This window comes from Pseudorca crassidens, chromosome 11, assembly GCF_039906515.1.
Source record: "Pseudorca crassidens isolate mPseCra1 chromosome 11, mPseCra1.hap1, whole genome shotgun sequence".
NCBI classification, from domain to species: Eukaryota; Metazoa; Chordata; class Mammalia; order Artiodactyla; family Delphinidae; genus Pseudorca; species Pseudorca crassidens.
Genome location: NC_090306.1, coordinates 89,231,891 through 89,249,065, shown reverse-complemented (window position 1 = coordinate 89,249,065; position 17,175 = coordinate 89,231,891). Strand labels below are relative to the sequence as shown.

At 35.6% G+C, this 17,175-nt stretch overlaps 1 protein-coding gene across 4 annotated transcripts in view; it reads left to right on the top strand.

The window, feature by feature from the left end:
- The window catches only part of SLC41A2 (solute carrier family 41 member 2), a 132,385-nt gene that overhangs the window by 20,891 nt on the left and 94,319 nt on the right, over positions 1 to 17,175 (top strand). For all 4 annotated transcript variants that reach the window (XM_067697804.1, XM_067697803.1, XM_067697802.1 and 1 more), the window contains exon 2: positions 1,530 to 2,254. In XM_067697804.1, the coding sequence (XP_067553905.1) occupies positions 1,700 to 2,254 (555 nt within the window). In that variant the 5' untranslated portion in view covers positions 1,530 to 1,699. The remainder of the gene's footprint in view (positions 1 to 1,529; positions 2,255 to 17,175) is intronic.

Sequence of the window (17,175 nt, the reverse complement as noted above, 5' to 3'; positions counted from 1 at the left end):
GCAAGTGGCAAAGATGGCAACTAGTACTTAATCTCATCGGATTCTCTGCAGGTCCACAGGATGTCTGTACTGTAATCACTTGGGGAGCTTAAAAAAAAAAAAAGGTTTATATACCTCAAATATATTCTGAGTCAGTAGGTCCAGAGTCCTAGAATCTATATTTTAAGACTATTCTCCAGCAGGAATTCCCAGACCCCTCCATAATCACAAGAGGGAAGAAAGGAAAGTGAGTGAATGATGAAATAGATGAACCAGATCCTAGCATCCACTTGTCCCCAGCATAGTCCCTTTTCTTTTTCCCTTTGCCATTCCTTGTTATTGATCTTCCTATCCAAGGAGAGGAGATCGATATTCTAAGAAATTGAAAACAAATATTGAAGAATAGAATGGTTTTCATTAAAAGCAGCAGTATTGTAGCAGCAATTCTTAGCCTAGCTTGGTGGGTGGGCAGTCCAGTTAGGCAGTGGGCCATCTATCCCTTATCAAATCAGAGCCAATTTGTTGATCTTGGATGCTCTTATAAATGTAAGACGGGGCTGGGCATTCCTGAGAAACACCTGAGGCCTTAGACCCACCCTAATAACTTTGAAAACGTACGTACCTGTGGTGGCAGCTGTCCCAAGAGTCAGACTCTCTACCTGGGCAGGTGATGTACGACCTCACAACTTCAGTGCCTGTCACTCTCAAACCAGCTTACACAATGTGTCTGTGTCTTTAGTTCAGGATCTTTAGAGAGAATCTTGTCCATAACCAGCCAATCAGGAGCATACTCTGGGATTAAGGGCCAGAGCTGACTTTGAGAAGGGCATTAAGTGATAAGTGCATTGCAAGCTTTCTTTTGGTTGGCTTGCAAAATAGGATTAAGTGAATATTTGTAATCCCTTTTCATTTTGGTTATTTCTTAGGTAACAGAGGGATTATATTCCTAAATCAACTATAATGAATTTTTTGTATGTCAGAAACTACAAATATGACATCAGCCTAATTTTACATGTGAAGTAAATGCCATGTACACTATTTAGGATATTTATCAAATAATTTCATGGCAAACATTATCATCGTTTCTTCATATTTTAATAGCAAAATGTATATTATATTAAGTTGTAAATAAAGTAACACAGATTATTATTTAATATGTTTAAAATATAATGTCATATACTTTACCTTTGTTGTGCCTGCATATGTAAAGGGTTGTAGCAATTTGATTCTGAGACCTCAGTATAAGTAATGGAAGCCATTACTTTATTTAATAACTTTGTCTATTGTAGAATTTCGGAGACATTTGAAGACTTTACATGGGTATTAATTACATAAAGTATACGAAGATAAACATTTTTAACCGAGATAGAACACACAAAGAAGCTGCATACTACATTTCTGTGTACAAAGCAGTTATGTGTTAAGCCCAAAGGGTATAATGTCAGTACATTAGGGTTGGTTTAAGAACATGTGTTATTTTATACCTTTAATTATGAAGTATCAAGATAGTTAATCTGACTTTTAAAAACTATTTTATTTTGTTTTTCCAGATCCAATCCCTCTGTGGAACTTCTAAACATCTTCGGTTAGTGGAAACGTTGTTTTCTACACAATGAAGTCAACATCTTAATTTAAACCAGCATTCATGTGGTTCTGATTCATCTGCTATGGTTCATGAAGCTTGAGATCTAAGGCGTACAGGGTCTTTTGCGATGACAATATGACTAATAGTAAAGGAAGATCTATTACTAACAGAACAAGTGGTGGTCCAAGTAGTGGAGGAGGTTTTGTAGACTGGACTTTAAGTTTAAATACAATTCAATCTGATAAGTTTTTAAACTTACTGTTGAGTATGGTTCCGGTAATTTACCAGAAAAACCAGGAAGACAGGCACAAAAAAGGAAATAGCATTTGGCAAGATGGGTTATCAACTGCAGCACAAACTTTTAGTAATAGATCTGAACAACACATGGAATATCACAGTTTCTCAGAGCCATCTTTTCATGGCAACAATGGGCACACGCCATCAAGCTGTAGCCAGAAGTATGATGACTACGCCAACTACAATTATTGTGATGGAAGGGAGGCTTCGGAAACTACGGCCATGTTACAAGATGAAGATGTATCTAGAGATGGTGATGAAGATGTCATTGTGGAAGCAAACCAGAAATTACCAAAGGAGTCCAGTGGTGTCATGGCACTGCAGATACTTGTGCCATTTTTGTTAGCTGGCTTTGGAACAGTCTCAGCTGGCATGGTTTTGGATATAGTCCAGGTGGGTTTTCATCTTTGTTTAACTTCACTGTCTTTGTTGTTCAAAGTGCTTTGTGTTGGTTACTAATCTCAAACATTATATTTAGATTTAATTTATCCCTTAGTTAAACTGAACTGATGCTGACTTTGGTGAAGAATCTAATACTTCTGTTTTTTTGTTTGTTTTCCTTTAGAAGTTCTAAGAGAATTGTCTCATTCTGACCATAGAGTAACTTTTCATAAAATATTAAATAGTAAAGTAATCCCCAATTGGGTAAATCAGCTAAATGAATAACTCAATAAATGTTATATTTAAATACATCCTTATTTTAAAAATAAAAATTAATATATGCTCATTAAAATGAATTCGGACAATGCAGAGGATTAAATAAAAGATTAGTCTTTCCTATTCCTCATCTCCAAACCAAAACTCTCTTCCCCTCCAGAGGTTACCATTGTTAAGAGTTTGCTGTATATACTTGCAGACTTTTTTCTATGCTTATATACATGCGTATGTGCAGTCTTTTTTCAAAAATAAAAATGAAATGCTATATATATTTTTCTGCAGCTTATTTGCATTGCTTATTAATGTATCTTGGACATCTTTCCAAATTAGTAACAAAGATATTCAGCATTTTAAAAAGAGTGCTTGAGGGCTTCCCTGGTGGCGCAGTGGTTGAGAGTCCGCCTGCCGATGCAGGGGACACGGGTTCATGCCCCGGTCCGGGAAGATCCCACATGCTGCGGAGCGGCTGAGCCCGTGAGCCATGGCCGCTGAGCCTGCGTGTCTGGAGCCTGTGCCTCGCAGCGGGAGAGGCCACAACAGTGAGAGGCCCGCGTACCGCAAAAAAAAAAAAAAAAAAAAAAGAGTGCTTGATATTTCCATTGTATATATACACCAAAATTTACTTATTCATTCTTCCATGCTGGTGCTATAACAAATATCCTTATAAATTTATCTTTACACACTCATACTAATTTTTTCATAGGATAGATTTTAAAAATGGGATTGCTGGGTATTAGGGCAGCTGTATGTGTTTAAAATTTTTATAGGTATTGTCAAATTGCCTTTCAAAAAGTTTGTACCAATTTGTAGTCCTGACATCAGTATATAAGTACTTTTATCTATCCGTACCCTTATCAACATTGGATATTCTTGATCTTTTTCATTTTTGCCAATTGATAGGAAAATGTTATCATATTTTAATTAACATTCTTTAATTATTATTAATGTCTTAGCATCTTTTCATGTGTTTATTGGCCATTCTTACCTTTTCTGTGACTATTTCTTATATACTTTTTTGTATCTTTTATCCATTTAAAAAATGGGTATATTACTTATTGACTTGTAGGAGTTCTTAATGTAGTATTATATAAAATTACAAAATTACCTATTATATAATTACCTTTCTAAAGCAGTAAATTGTTAAAAGGTGGCATTCTGTTACTATCAGTTTTCATTCATCAGTCAGAGAAAGCTTGGCTCTGGGAAAGGGTTAGAAACATTATGCTCATGTGCCTTTGTCTTTCATTGTTTGCTCCCTAAAAGAAACCTCAGGTTATCTGTGACTCTAAGACACTTTTAAACAGATAACATTTTTATCTAAATGGAAAATGTACATAAATAGAAACATAATTTTTCCACCATCAGATGGAGAAAAGATATGAAAAGATATACTGTGTTAAATATAATGAATTTTTGAATAGACTGTAATACTCTAGGGAGACCAAACCTATCTGTCTACTTGAAATATAATTGTTTCAAATTATTACCATAGTATCATAGCTGCTAAAATGAATATGCTGTTTTGGGTTGACTTTTTTTTTCTTCATATACCAGTTATTCTGAAGAAACACTCGTCATTTAGCTATAGATGATAACATCTATAGGAAAAATATGTTAGAGTATAGATTGTTAAGCAGAATATTTACGTAGTTCATTACCTTCCTCTGGTGCATGTTCACCTATTTCTTGATGCTATTTGAGAGAAGAGCACATATGTAATTGGGAAAAGTTCCTTTTATGATTTTATGAACTTTAATACTGCTAGCCCTAAGGACTTTATAGTGTTAAACTTCAGTGTTAAAAATCATAAAGACATAATGTAAATGTTTTGAAATATTTCATTTGAATGAGGTTTTAAAAACTTTTAAATTGTGAAATTGAAAACATACAGGGTGAAAACAAACAGCTCAGTGAAAACAAAAACATACAGCTCAGTGAATTTTCATGACACAAACAACCATATAACCATCACCTGGGTCAAGAAGTAGACTCTTACCTATACTTCATTAATGCTCCCTTCCAATAGCTTCCTTTTTTTCCTTCATCACCAAAGATAATCAATAATCTGATTTTTATGAGAACTTTTTTGTCTTTATAAGCATGTATTATTAAGCACCACTGCTTGGTTTTACTTAATTCTTTTCAGAATTTATCCAGTGGAAGTATAGAGTATATATTCTTTTATGTTTGGGTGTTTTTGATCAACATTACGTAAGTTTTAGGAAACTGTTGTTCATTTATTTTTATTGCTGTGTTGTAATCCAGTGTATAAATACATCACAATTTATCCATTCTACTATTTTTTTAAATCCATTCTACTATTTTTTTAATCCATTCTACTGTTGATGGACATTGGGCCTAATGGTGTTTCCAGGCTCTTGCTGTACGTGTGCATGCATTTCTCTTGGGTATATATGTAGAAATGGAATCTCTAGGTCTTAGAATATGCAGATATTTAAATGTAACATTTGTCAAATGGTTTTCCACAGTGGTTGTACCAATTTACAGACTAATATAGCAGTATATGAGAGGTCCAGTGCTCTATATTATTATTTATACAAGGTATCAAAAGTCTTTTTAATTTCAGAAATTCTGGCATATGTGGGGTGGCATCTCATTGAGGTTTTAATTGGGATTTTCCTGATGACTAATGATGTTTACTGACCATTTGGATATCATTGGTGAAGTTTCTTTGCCCATTTTCTATTTGATCGTTTATCTTTGTCTTATTGATTTATAGGAGTTATTTGCATATTCTGGATGTAAGCCTTTTAGTTATATGTATTACAAAATTTTTTCCCCTCTGTGGCTTGCTTTTTTACTCTCTCAGTTGTGTGTTTGGATGACCAGAAGTTCTTAATTTTTATACAGTCCCCTTTTCCCTACTTTTCTATGGTCTGTGCTTTTCGTCTCCTGTTTAAGAAATCTTTCCATACGCTTTGAATTAAGATATTCTCTTATAATAGCTCCTTGAAGCTTTGTTTTGCCTTTTACATTTAGATTATTCCCTACCGGGAGTCGGTTTTTGTACAGAGTGTGAGGTAGAGGTTATATTTTTTCCTTTCCACATGGATTTCCAATTATCTCTGCACTGTTATATAACCAAAATATTTGTTATAAATATTTTCCCATTTATGTGTAGTCAACTTCTGGGCTCTCAATTCTATTCCTTTGGTGTATTTATGTCTCTTGTCGTGAATGCCACACCATCATCATTACTCTAGTTTATAAATCTTGATATCTTAGAGAATGTTCTCTCTTTATTCTTCCTGAAGAGTGCTTTGGTTATTCTTTTCCCTTTGCATCACTATGTATGTTTTAGTATAAAACCTTGTCAGTTTTCAAAAAAAGTAGTAGCGATTGTGATTCAGATATAATAAGGGGGAGAATTGACTCTACACTGTTTAGTCTTCCAACACAGGTATGTGGAATAATAGCCTCCATTTATTTAGGTCATCTTTAATTCCCCTCATTGATGTTTTACAGTTTCTGAACACAGGTCTTTTACATTTTTAGTTGGGTTAGTTCTATTTATTTTGCTTCATATATCCCAGACTCAGAGCTAAAGAAGCCGGCAACCAAGAAATGCCAACAAGGGCAGACAAAACAAAACAAAACCAACAAAAGCCTGCTCTTTGTAGCTGAAGGACTAGGAAAGGGACACCCTAGCAAGACAAAACAGTTTTAGACAATAACTGTTCTGCTCTAGCCAAACACTACGGAAAAAACCGTGGCCTCACCCACATCCACATCAGCAAAGGCCCAGTGGGGAGCCTGGAGGGCATTCTGCTAAGTGAAATAAGCCAGATAGAGAAAGACAAATATTGCATTGTATCACTTACATGTGGAATCTTAAAAAAAAAAAAAAGTCAAACTCATAAAAACAGAGAGTAGAATGGTGGTTGCCAGGGCCTGAGGGGGTGAGGGAAATGGGGAGAAGTTGGTGAAAGGGTACAAACTTTCAGTTACAAGGTAAGTATGCTCCGAGAATCTAATGTACAGCATGGTGACTGTAGTTGATAATACTGTATTGTATACTCGATATTTGCTAAGAGAGTAGATCTTAAGTATTCTCACCAAAAAAAAAAAAAAATTCTCACCAAAAAAAAAAAAAAAAAGTAACTCTGTGAGGTGATAGATATGTTAATTAACTTGTTGGTGGAATTCCTTTCATAATGTATATGTATATCAAGTCATCATACTGTACCCTTAAAATATATTACAATTCTATTTGTCAATTATACCTCAGTAAAACTTAGAAAAAATGAGCAAAATATACCAAAAGCAAGCAGAAGAAAGGAAATAATAAATATAAAAGCAAAAATCAATGAAATTGAAGGCAGGAAAACAGTAGAAAAAAGTCAGTGAAACGAACATCTGGTTCTTTGAAAAGATCAATAAATCTGACAATTTGTAGCAAGACTGACAATGAAAAAAAAAGAAGACATAAATTACCAATATCAGAACGAAATAGGAGATATCACTACAGATCCTGTAGACATCAAAAGGATAGTAAAGAAGTACTACAAACAACTCTGCACACGTAAATTTTACAACTTAAAGTGGGCCACTTCCTCAAAAAACACAATTACCACAATCCACCCGAAATGAAGTGGATAACTTGAATAGCTCTATACTTATTAAGGAAATTGAGTTCATAATTTTAAAAACTCCCAAAAAAGAAATCTTCAGACACAGATAGTTTTACCTGAAAATTCTACCACATGTTTAAAGCAGAGTCAACACTAATTCTACACAAGGTTTTCTGGAAAATAGAAGAGGAGGGAACACTTATCAATTCATTTTAAGAAGCTGGTATTACCCAGATACCAAACCAAAGACAATGCAAAAAACAAACCAAAAAACCCAAAAAACCTACAGACCAATACTTCTCCTGAATATAGACCAAAAAAATCCTTAACAAACATTGGCAAATAGAATTTAGCAGCATATAAAATGAATTATACACCATGAAAAATGAGGTTTATTCCAGAGATGCAAATCTTGTTCACTGTTTGAAAATCAATATAATTCACCATATTAATAGGCTAAAGAAGAAAATCACATGACCATGTCAAATGATACAGAAGAAGCATTTGACAAAATTCAACACCCATTCATGATAAAAAAAAACCCTCAAATAAATAGGAATAGAGTGGAACTTCCTCAACATTATACTTAATTTAATGATGAAATACCGAATGCGGTTTTCCCCTAAGATCAGGTACAAGGCAAGGATGTCCACACTCATTACCTTTATTCAGCATAGTGCAGTAAGTCAAGAAGAGGAAATAAAAGAATAAAAGATGGGAAAGGATGAAATAAAACTGTTCCTATTTGCAGATGACATGATTGTCTACTAAGAAAATCCCAAGGAATCTACCAAAACAAAAACAAAAAACAACTCCAAGAACTGATAAATGAGTTCAGTAAGGCCCAGGATACACAATACATACAAAAAATAAATTTTATTTCTAGCAATGAGTATGTGGACATTGAAATTAAAAATACAATAACATTTACTCAAAAAACAAACACCTAGTTGTAAATCTTAGAAAACACATACAGGATTTGTACGCTGAAAGCTACAAAACACTGATGAAAATAATCAAGGAAGATCTAAATAAATGGAGAGACTTGCCATATTCATGGCTTAGAAGACTCAACATAATAAAGATGTCAGTCCTCCCCAAACTGATACACATGTTTAACAGAACTTTAAAAATCTCCACAAGATTTTTTAATAGAATAAATAATATTAAAATGTATACGCAAAGGGAAAGAAAATAGAATTTTCTTTTTAAAAATCAAAGTGGGAAGGATCAGTCTACTTGATTCCAAGCTTATTAAAATGACCACAGTAATCAAGACTGTGGTATTTGGTGGAGGGATAGACACGCTTAAACTTTTGACACCAAAAGTGTGATCCATAAAATGGAAAATGGATAAATTGGACTTTATCAAATAAAAATTTTGTTCTGTGAAAGACCTTGTTGAAAGGATGAAAAGCCAAGTTACAGAGAGAAAGAAATTATTTGCAAACCACACATCTGGCAAAAGGCTAGAATAAAGAACTCTCAAAAACTCAACATTTTAACAAAAACAGCCCAGTTAGAAAATTGGCAAAAAAAAAAAAAAAAAAAAAAAAGCATAGAGACGTTTCACAGAAGAATATGTACAGATGGCAAATAAACTTGAAAAGATATTTAGTATCTTTAGCCATTAGAGGAACGCAAATGAAAACCACAATGAAATATCACTGTGTACCTATCAGAATGATTATAATAAAAAATAGTGGTAGTATCAAATGCTGTTGAGCATGTAGAGAAAAGGTATCACTCATATATTGCTGTTGGGAATTTAAAATGACACAGCCGCTCTGGAAAACACTTTGACAGTTTCTTTAAAAAAAATAAAACCTAAACATTAACTATCATACAACCTAGGAATTGCATTCCTGGGCATTTATTCCAGAGAATGAAGACTTACGCTAACACAACTCCTGTACGTGAATGTTTACAGCAGCCTTATTCATAATAGCCAAGAACTGGGATACACACCAGAAGTCCTTCAACAGTCAAATGGTTTAACAAACTCTGGTAAATCCATATGATGGGATACTACTCAGCAACAAAAAGAATGAACTGTTGACACATGCAACAATCTAGATGAATCTCCAGAGAATTATGCTGAGTGGAAAAAGCAAATCTCAAAAGGTTATACATATTATATTCATTTATAGAAATTCTTGAATCAACATTTTATGGAAATGGAGAACAGATTAGCAGTTGCCAGGGATTAAGAAGTGGCTGGGAGTGGAGAAAAGTGAACGTGGCTATAAAAGGGCAACAGGAGGAATCATTGTGGTGATGGAAATGTTCTGTATCTTGATATCAATATCAATATCAATATATCAATATCAATATATCAATATCAATATCCTGGTTGTGAGATTGTCCTAGAGTTTTGCGAGATATTAGCATTGCGGGAAACTGGATAAAGGATACATGGGATCTCTCTGTTATTTTTAATAACTGCAAGTGAATCTATAATTATTTCAAAAAGTTTAATGAAAAACATAATGTATGTATCTGGTAACGCATATTTAAGCTGTATGAAACAATATATAAAGGAGAAAGAAGTCTTTTTTTTTTAACATCTTTATTGGAGTATAATTGCTTTACAGTGGTGTGTTAGTTTCTGCTTTATAACAAAGTGAATCAGTTATACATATACATATGTTCCCATATCTCTTCCCTCTTGCATCTCCCTCCCTCCCACCCTCCCTATCCCACCCCTCTAGGTGGTCACAAAGCACCGAGCTGATCTCCCTGTGCTATGTGGCTCCTTCCCACTAGCTATCTATTTTATGTTTGGTAGTGTATATATGTCCATGCCACTCTCTCACTTTGTCACAGCTTACCCTTCCCCCTCCCCATGTCCTCAAGTCCATTCACTAGTAGGTCTGTGTCTTTATTCCTGTCTTGCCCCTAGGTTCTTCATGACATTTTTTTTTTCCTTAGAGTCGATATATATGTGTTAGCATACGGTATTTGTTTTTCTCTTTCTGACTTACTTCACTCTGTATGACAGACTCTAGGTCCATCCACCCCACTACAAATAACTCAATTTCGTTTCTTTTTATGGCTGAGTAATATTCCACGGTATATGTGTGCCACATCTTCTTTATCCATTCATCTGTTGATGGACACTTAGGTTGCTTCCATGTCCTGGCTACTGTAAATAGAGCTTCAATGAACCTTTTGGTACACGACTCTTTTTGAATTATGGTTTTCTCTGGGTATATGCCCAATAGTGGGATTGCTGTCTCGTATGGTAGTTCTATTTTTAGTTTTTTAGGGAACCTCCATACTGTTCTCCACAGTGGCTGTATCAATTTACATTCCCACCAACACTGCAGGACGGTTCCCTTTTCTCCACACCCTCTCCAGCATTTATTGTTTGTTGATTTTTTTGATGATGGTCATTCTGACCAATGTGAGATGATATCTTATTGTAGTTTTTTTGTTGTTTGCGGTACGCGGGTCCCTCAATGTTGTGGCCTCTCCCGGTGCGGAGCATAGGCTCCGGACACGCTGGCTCAGCGACCATGGCTCACAGGCCTAGCCACTCTGCGGCATGTGGGATCTTCCCGGATTGGGGCACGAACCCGTGTCCTCTGCATCGGCAGGCGGACTCTCAACCACTGCGCCACCAGGGAAGCCCCTCATTGTAGTTTTGATTTGCATTTCTCTAATGGTTAGTGATGTTGAGCATCCTTTCATGTGTTTGTTGGCAATCTGTGTATTTTCTTTGGAGAAATGTCTGTTTAGGTCTTCTGCCCATTTTTGGATTGGGTTGTTTGTTTTTTTTGATATTGAACTGCATGAGCTGCTTATAAATTTTGTAGATTAATCCTTTGTCAGTTGCTTCATTTGCAAATATTTTCTCCCATTCTGAGGGTTGTCTTTTGGTCTTATTTATGGTTTTCTTTGCTGTGCAAAAGCTTTTAAGTTTCATTAGGTCCCATATGTTTATTTTTGTTTTTATTTCCATTTCTCTGGGAGGTGGGTCAAAAGGATCTTGCTGTGATTTATGTCATAGACTGTTCTGCCTATGTTTTCCTCTAAGAGTTTTATAGTGTCTGGCCTTACATTTAGGTCTTTAATCCATTTTGAGTTTATTTTCATGTATGGTGTCAGGGAGTGTTCTAATTTCATACTCTTACATCGACCTCTCCAGTTTTCCCAGCACCACTTATTGAAGAGGCTGTCTTTTCTCCACTGTATATTCTTGCCTCCTTTATCAAAGATAAGGTGACCATATGTGTGTGGGTTTATCTCTGGGCTTTCTATCCTGTTCCATTGATCTATATTTCTGTGTTTGTGCCAGTACCATACTGTCTTGATTACTGTAGCTTTGTAGTATGGTCTGAAGTCAGGGAGCCTGATTCCTCCAGCTCTGTTTTTCTTTCTCAAGATTGCTTTGGCTATTCGGGGTCTTTTGTGTTTCCATACAAATTTTGAAATTTTTTGTTCTAGTTCTGTGAAAAATGCCAGTGGTAGTTTGATAGGGATTACATTGAATCTGTAGATTGCTTTGGGCAGTATAGTCATTTTCACAATGTTGATTCTTCCAATCCAAGAACCTGATATATCTATCCATCTATTTGTATCATCTTTAATTTCTTTCATCAGTGTCTTATAATTTTCTGCGTACAGGTCTTTTGTCTCCTTAGGTAGGTTTATTCCTAGATATTTTATTCTTTCTGTTGTAGTGGTAAATGGGAGTGTTTCCTTAATTTCACTTTCAAATTTTTCATCATTAGTGTATAGGAATGCTAGAGATTTCTGTCCATTAATTTTGTATCCTGCTGCTTTACCAAATTCATTTATTAGCTCTAGTAGTTTTCTGGTAGCATCTTTAGGATTCTCTACGTATAGTATCATGTCATCTGCAAAGAGTGACAGCTTTACGTCGTCTTCTCCGATTTGATCCTTTTATTTCTTTTTCTACTCTGATTGCTGTGGCTAAAACTTCCAAAACTATGCTGAATAAGAGTGGTGAGAGTGGGCACCCTTGTCCTGTTCCTGATCTTAGTGGAAATGATTTCAGTTTTTCACCATTGAGGACAATGTTGGCTGTGGGTTTCTCATATATGGCCTTTATTATGTTGAGCAAAGTTCCCTCTGTGCTTACTTTCTGCAGGGTTTTTATCATAAATAGGTGTCGAATTTTGTCGAAAGCTTTTTCTGCATCTATTGAGATGATCATATGGTTTTTCTCCTTCAATTTGTTAATATGGTGTATCACATTGATTGATTTGCATATATTGAAGAATCCTTGCATTCCTGGAATAAACCCCACTTGATCATGGTGTCTGATCCTTTTAATGTGCTGTTGGATTCTGTTTGCTAGTATTTTGTTGAGGATTTTTGCATCTATGTTTCTCAGTGATACTGGCCTGTAATTTTCTTTCTTTGTGACATCTTTGTCTTGTTTTGGTATCAGGGTGATGGTGTCCTGGTAGAATGAGTTTGGGAGTGTTCCTCCCTCTGCTATATTTTGGAAGAGTTTGAGAAGGGTGGGTGTTAGCTCTTCTCTAAATGTTTGATAGAACTCGCCTGTGAAGCCATCTGGTCCTGGGCTTTTTTTTTTTTTTTTTAAACATCTTTATTGGAGTATAATTGCTTTACAATGGTGTGTTAGTTTCTGCTTTACAACAAAATGAATCAGTTATATATATATACATATGTTCCCATATTTCATCCCTCTTGCGTCTCCCTCCCTCCCACCCTCCCTATCCCACCCCTCCAGGCGATCACAAAGCACCGAGCTATCTCCCTGTGCTATGTGGCTGCTTCCCACTAGCTATCTACCATACGTTTGGTAGTCTATATATGTCCATGCCTCTCTCTCGCTTTGTCACAGCTTACCCTTCCCCTCCCCATATCTTCAAGTCCATTCTCTAGTAGGTCTGTGTCTTTATTCCTGTCTTACCCTAGGCTCTTCATGACATTTTTTCCCCCTTAAATTCCATATATATGTGTTAGCATATGGTATTTGTCTCTCTCTTTCTGACTTACTTCACTCTATATGACAGACTCTAGGTCTATCCACCTCATTACAAATAGCTCAATTTCGTTTCTTTTTATGGCTGAGTAATATTCCATTGTATATATGTGCTATATCTTTTTTTTTTTTTTTTGAAATAATGTGATTTTATTCAGGACATATCTTCTTTATCCATTCATCCGATGATGGACACTTAGGTTGTTTCCGTCTCCGGGCTATTGTAAATAGAGCTGCAATGAACATTTTGGTACATGACTCTTTTTGAATTATGGTTTTCTCAGGGTTATATGCCCAGTAGTGGGATTGCTGGGTCATATGGTAGTTCTATTTGTAGTTTTTTAAGGAACTTCCATACTGTTCTCCACAGTGGCTGTATCAATTTACATTCCCACCAACAGTGCAAGAGGGTTCCCTTTTCTCCACACCCTCTCCAGCATTTATTGTTTGTAGATTTTTTGATGATGGCCATTCTGGCTGGTGTGAGATGATATCTCATTGTAGTTTTGACTTGCATTTCTCTAATGATTAGTGATGTTCAGCATTCTTTCGTGTGTTTGTTGGCAGTCCATATATCTTCTTTGGAGAAATGTCTATTTAGGTCTTCTGCCTGTTTTTGGACTGGGGTTTTTGTTTTTTTGTTATTAAACTGCATGAGCTGCTTATAAATTTTGGAGATTAATCCTTTGTCAGTTGTTTCATTTGCAAATAATTTCTCCCATTCTGAGGGTTGTCTTTTGGTCTTGTTTATGGTTTCCTTTGCTGTGCAAAAGCTTTTAAGTTTCATTAAGTCCCATTTGTTTATTTTTGTTTTTATTTCCATTTCTCTAGGAGGTGGGCCAACATGGATCTTGCTGAGATTTATGTCATAGAGTGTCCTGCCTATGTTTTCCTCTAAGATTTGATAGTTTCTGGCCTTACATTTAGGTCTTTAATCCATTTTGAGTTTACTTTTGTGTATGGTGTTAGGGAGTGATCTAATTTCATACTGTTACATGTACCTGTCCAGTTTTCCCAGCACCACTTATTGAAGAGGCTGTCCTATCTCCACTGTACGTTCCTGCCTCCTTTATCAAAGATAAGGTGACCATATGTGTGTGGGTTTATCTCTGGGCTTTCTATCCTGTTCCATTGATCTATATTTCTGTGTTTGTGCCAGTACCATACTGTCTTGATTACTGTAGCTTTGTAGTATAGTCTGAAGTCAGGGAGCCTGATTCCTCCAGCTCCGTTTTTTGTTCTCAAGATTGCTTTGGCTATTCGGGGTCTTTTGTGTTTCCATACAAATTTTGAAATTTTTTGTTCTAGTTCTGTGAAAAATGCCAGTGGTAGTTTGATAGGGATTGCATTGAATCTGTAGATTGCTTTGGGTAGTAGAGTCATTTTCACAATGTTGATTCTTCCAATCCAAGAACATGGTATATGTCTCCATCTATTTGTATCGTCTTTAATTTCTTTCATCAGTGTCTTATAATTTTCTGCGTACAGGTCTTTTGTCTCCTTAGGTAGGTTTATTCCTAGATATTTTATTCTTTTTGTTGCAGTGGTAAATGGGAGTGTTTTCTTGATTTCACTTTCAGATTTTTCATCATTAGTGTATAGGAATGCCAGAGATTTCTGTCCATTAATTTTGTATCCTGCTACTTTACCAAATTCATTGATTAGCTCTAGCATTTTCTGGTAGCATCTTTAGGATTCTCTATGTATATAGTATCATGTCATCTGCAAACAGCGACAGCTTTACTTCTTCTTTTCTGATTTGGATTCCTTTTATTTCCTTTTCTTCTCTGATTGCTGCTAAAACTTCCAAAACTATGTTGAATAAGAGTGGTGAGAGTGGGCAACCTTGTCTTGTTCCTGATCTTAGTGGAAATGCTTTCACTTTTTCACCATTGAGGATGATGTTGGCTGTGGGTTTGTCATATATGGCCTTTATTATGTTGAGCAAAGTTCCCTCTATGCCTCCTTTCTGCAGGGTTTTTATCATAAATGGGTGTTGAATTTTGTTGAAAGCTTTCTCTGCATCTATTGAGATGATCATATGGTTTTTCTCCTTCAATTTGTTAATATGGTTTATCACATTGATTGTTTTCCATATATTGAAGAATCCTTGCATTCCTGGAATAAACCCCACTTGATCATGGTGTATGATCCTTTTAATGTGCTGTTGGATTCTGTTTGCTAGTATTTTGTTGAGGAATTTTGCATCTATGTTCATCAGTGATATTGGCCTGAAGTTTTCTTTCTTTGTGCCATCCTTGTCTGGTTTTGGTATCAAGGTGATGGTGTCCTGGTAGAATGAGTTTGGGAGTGTTCCTCCCTCTGCTGTATTTTGGAAGAGTTTGAGAAGGATAGGTGTTAGTTCTTCTCTAGATGTTTGATAGAATTCGCCTGTGAAGCCATCTGGTCCTGGGCTTTTGTTTGTTGGAAGATTTTTAATCACAGTTTCAATTTCAGTGCTTGTGATTGGTCTGTTCATATTTTCTATTTCTTCCTGATTCAATCTTGGCAGGTTGTGCATTTCTAAGAATTTGTCCATTTCTTCCAGGTTGTCCATTTTATTGGCATAGGGTTGCTTGTAGTAATCTCTCATGATCTTTTGTATTTCTGCAGTGTCAGTTGTTACTTCTTTTCCATTTCTAATTGTACTGATTTGAGTCTTCTCCCTGTTTTTCTTGATGAGTCTGGCTAATGGTTTATCAATTTTGTTTATCTTCTCAAAGAACCAGCTTTTAGTTTTATTGATCTTTGCTATCGTTTCCTTCATTTCTTTTTCATTTATTTCTGATCTGATTTTTATGATTTCTTTCCTTCTGCTAACTTTGGGGTTGTTTTGTTCTTCTTTCTCTAATTGCTTTAGGTGCAAGGTTAGGTTGTTTATTCGAGATGTTTCCTGTTTCTTAAGGTAGGATTGTATTGCTATAAACTTCCCTCTTAGAACTGCTTTTGCTGCATCCCATAGATTTTGGGTCGTTGTGTCTCCATTGTCATTTGTTTCTAGGAATTTTTTTATTTCCTCTTTGAATTCTTCAGTGATCACTTCGTTATTAAGTAGTGTATTGTTTAGCCTCCATGTGTTTGTATTTTTTACAGATCTTTTCCTGTAATTGATATCTAGTCTCCTAGTGTTGTGGTTGGAAAAGATACTTGATACGATTTCAATTTTCTGAAGTTTACCAAGGCTTGATTTGTGACCCAAGATATGATCTATCCTGGAGAATGTTCCATGAGCACTTGAGAAAAATGTGTATTCTGTTGTTTTTGGATGGAATGTCCTATAAATATCAATTAAGTCCATCTTGTTTAATGTATCATTTGAAGCTTGTGTTTCCTTATTTATTTTCATTTTGGATGATCGGTCCATTGGTGAAAGTGGGGTGTTAAAGTCCCCTACTATGATTGTGTTACTGTCGATTACCCCTTTTATGGCTGTTAGTATTTACCTTATGTATTGAGGTGCTCCTATGTTGGGTGCATAAATATTTACAATTGTTATATCTTCTTCCTTCTTCTTGGATTGATCCCTTGATCATTATGTAGTGTCCTTCTTTGTCTCTTCTAATAGTCTTTATTTTAAAGTCTATTTTTTCTGATATGAGAATTGCTACTCCAGCTTTCTTTTGGTTTCCAGTTGCATGAAATATCTTTTTCCACCCCTTACTTTCAGTCTGTATGTGTCTCTAGGTCTGAAGTGGGTCTCTTGTAGACAGTAAATATATGGGTCTTGTTTTATATCCATTCAGCCAATCTGTGTCTTTTGGTGGGAGCATTTAGTCCATTTACATTTAAGGTAGTTATTGATATGTATGTTCCTATTCCCATTTTCTTAATTGTTTTGGGTTCGTTTGTGTAGGTCTTTTCCTTCTCTTGTGTTTCTTGCCTAGAGAAGTTCCTTTAGCAGTTGTTGTACAGCTGGTTTGGTGGTGCTGAACTCTCTCAGCTTTTGCTTGTCTGTAAAGGTTTTAATTTCTCCATCGAATCTGAATGAGATCCTTGCTGGGTAGAGTAATCTTGGTTGCAGGTTTTTCTCCTTTATCACTTTAAATATGTCCTGCCAGTCCCTTCTGGCTTGCAGTTTCTCTGAA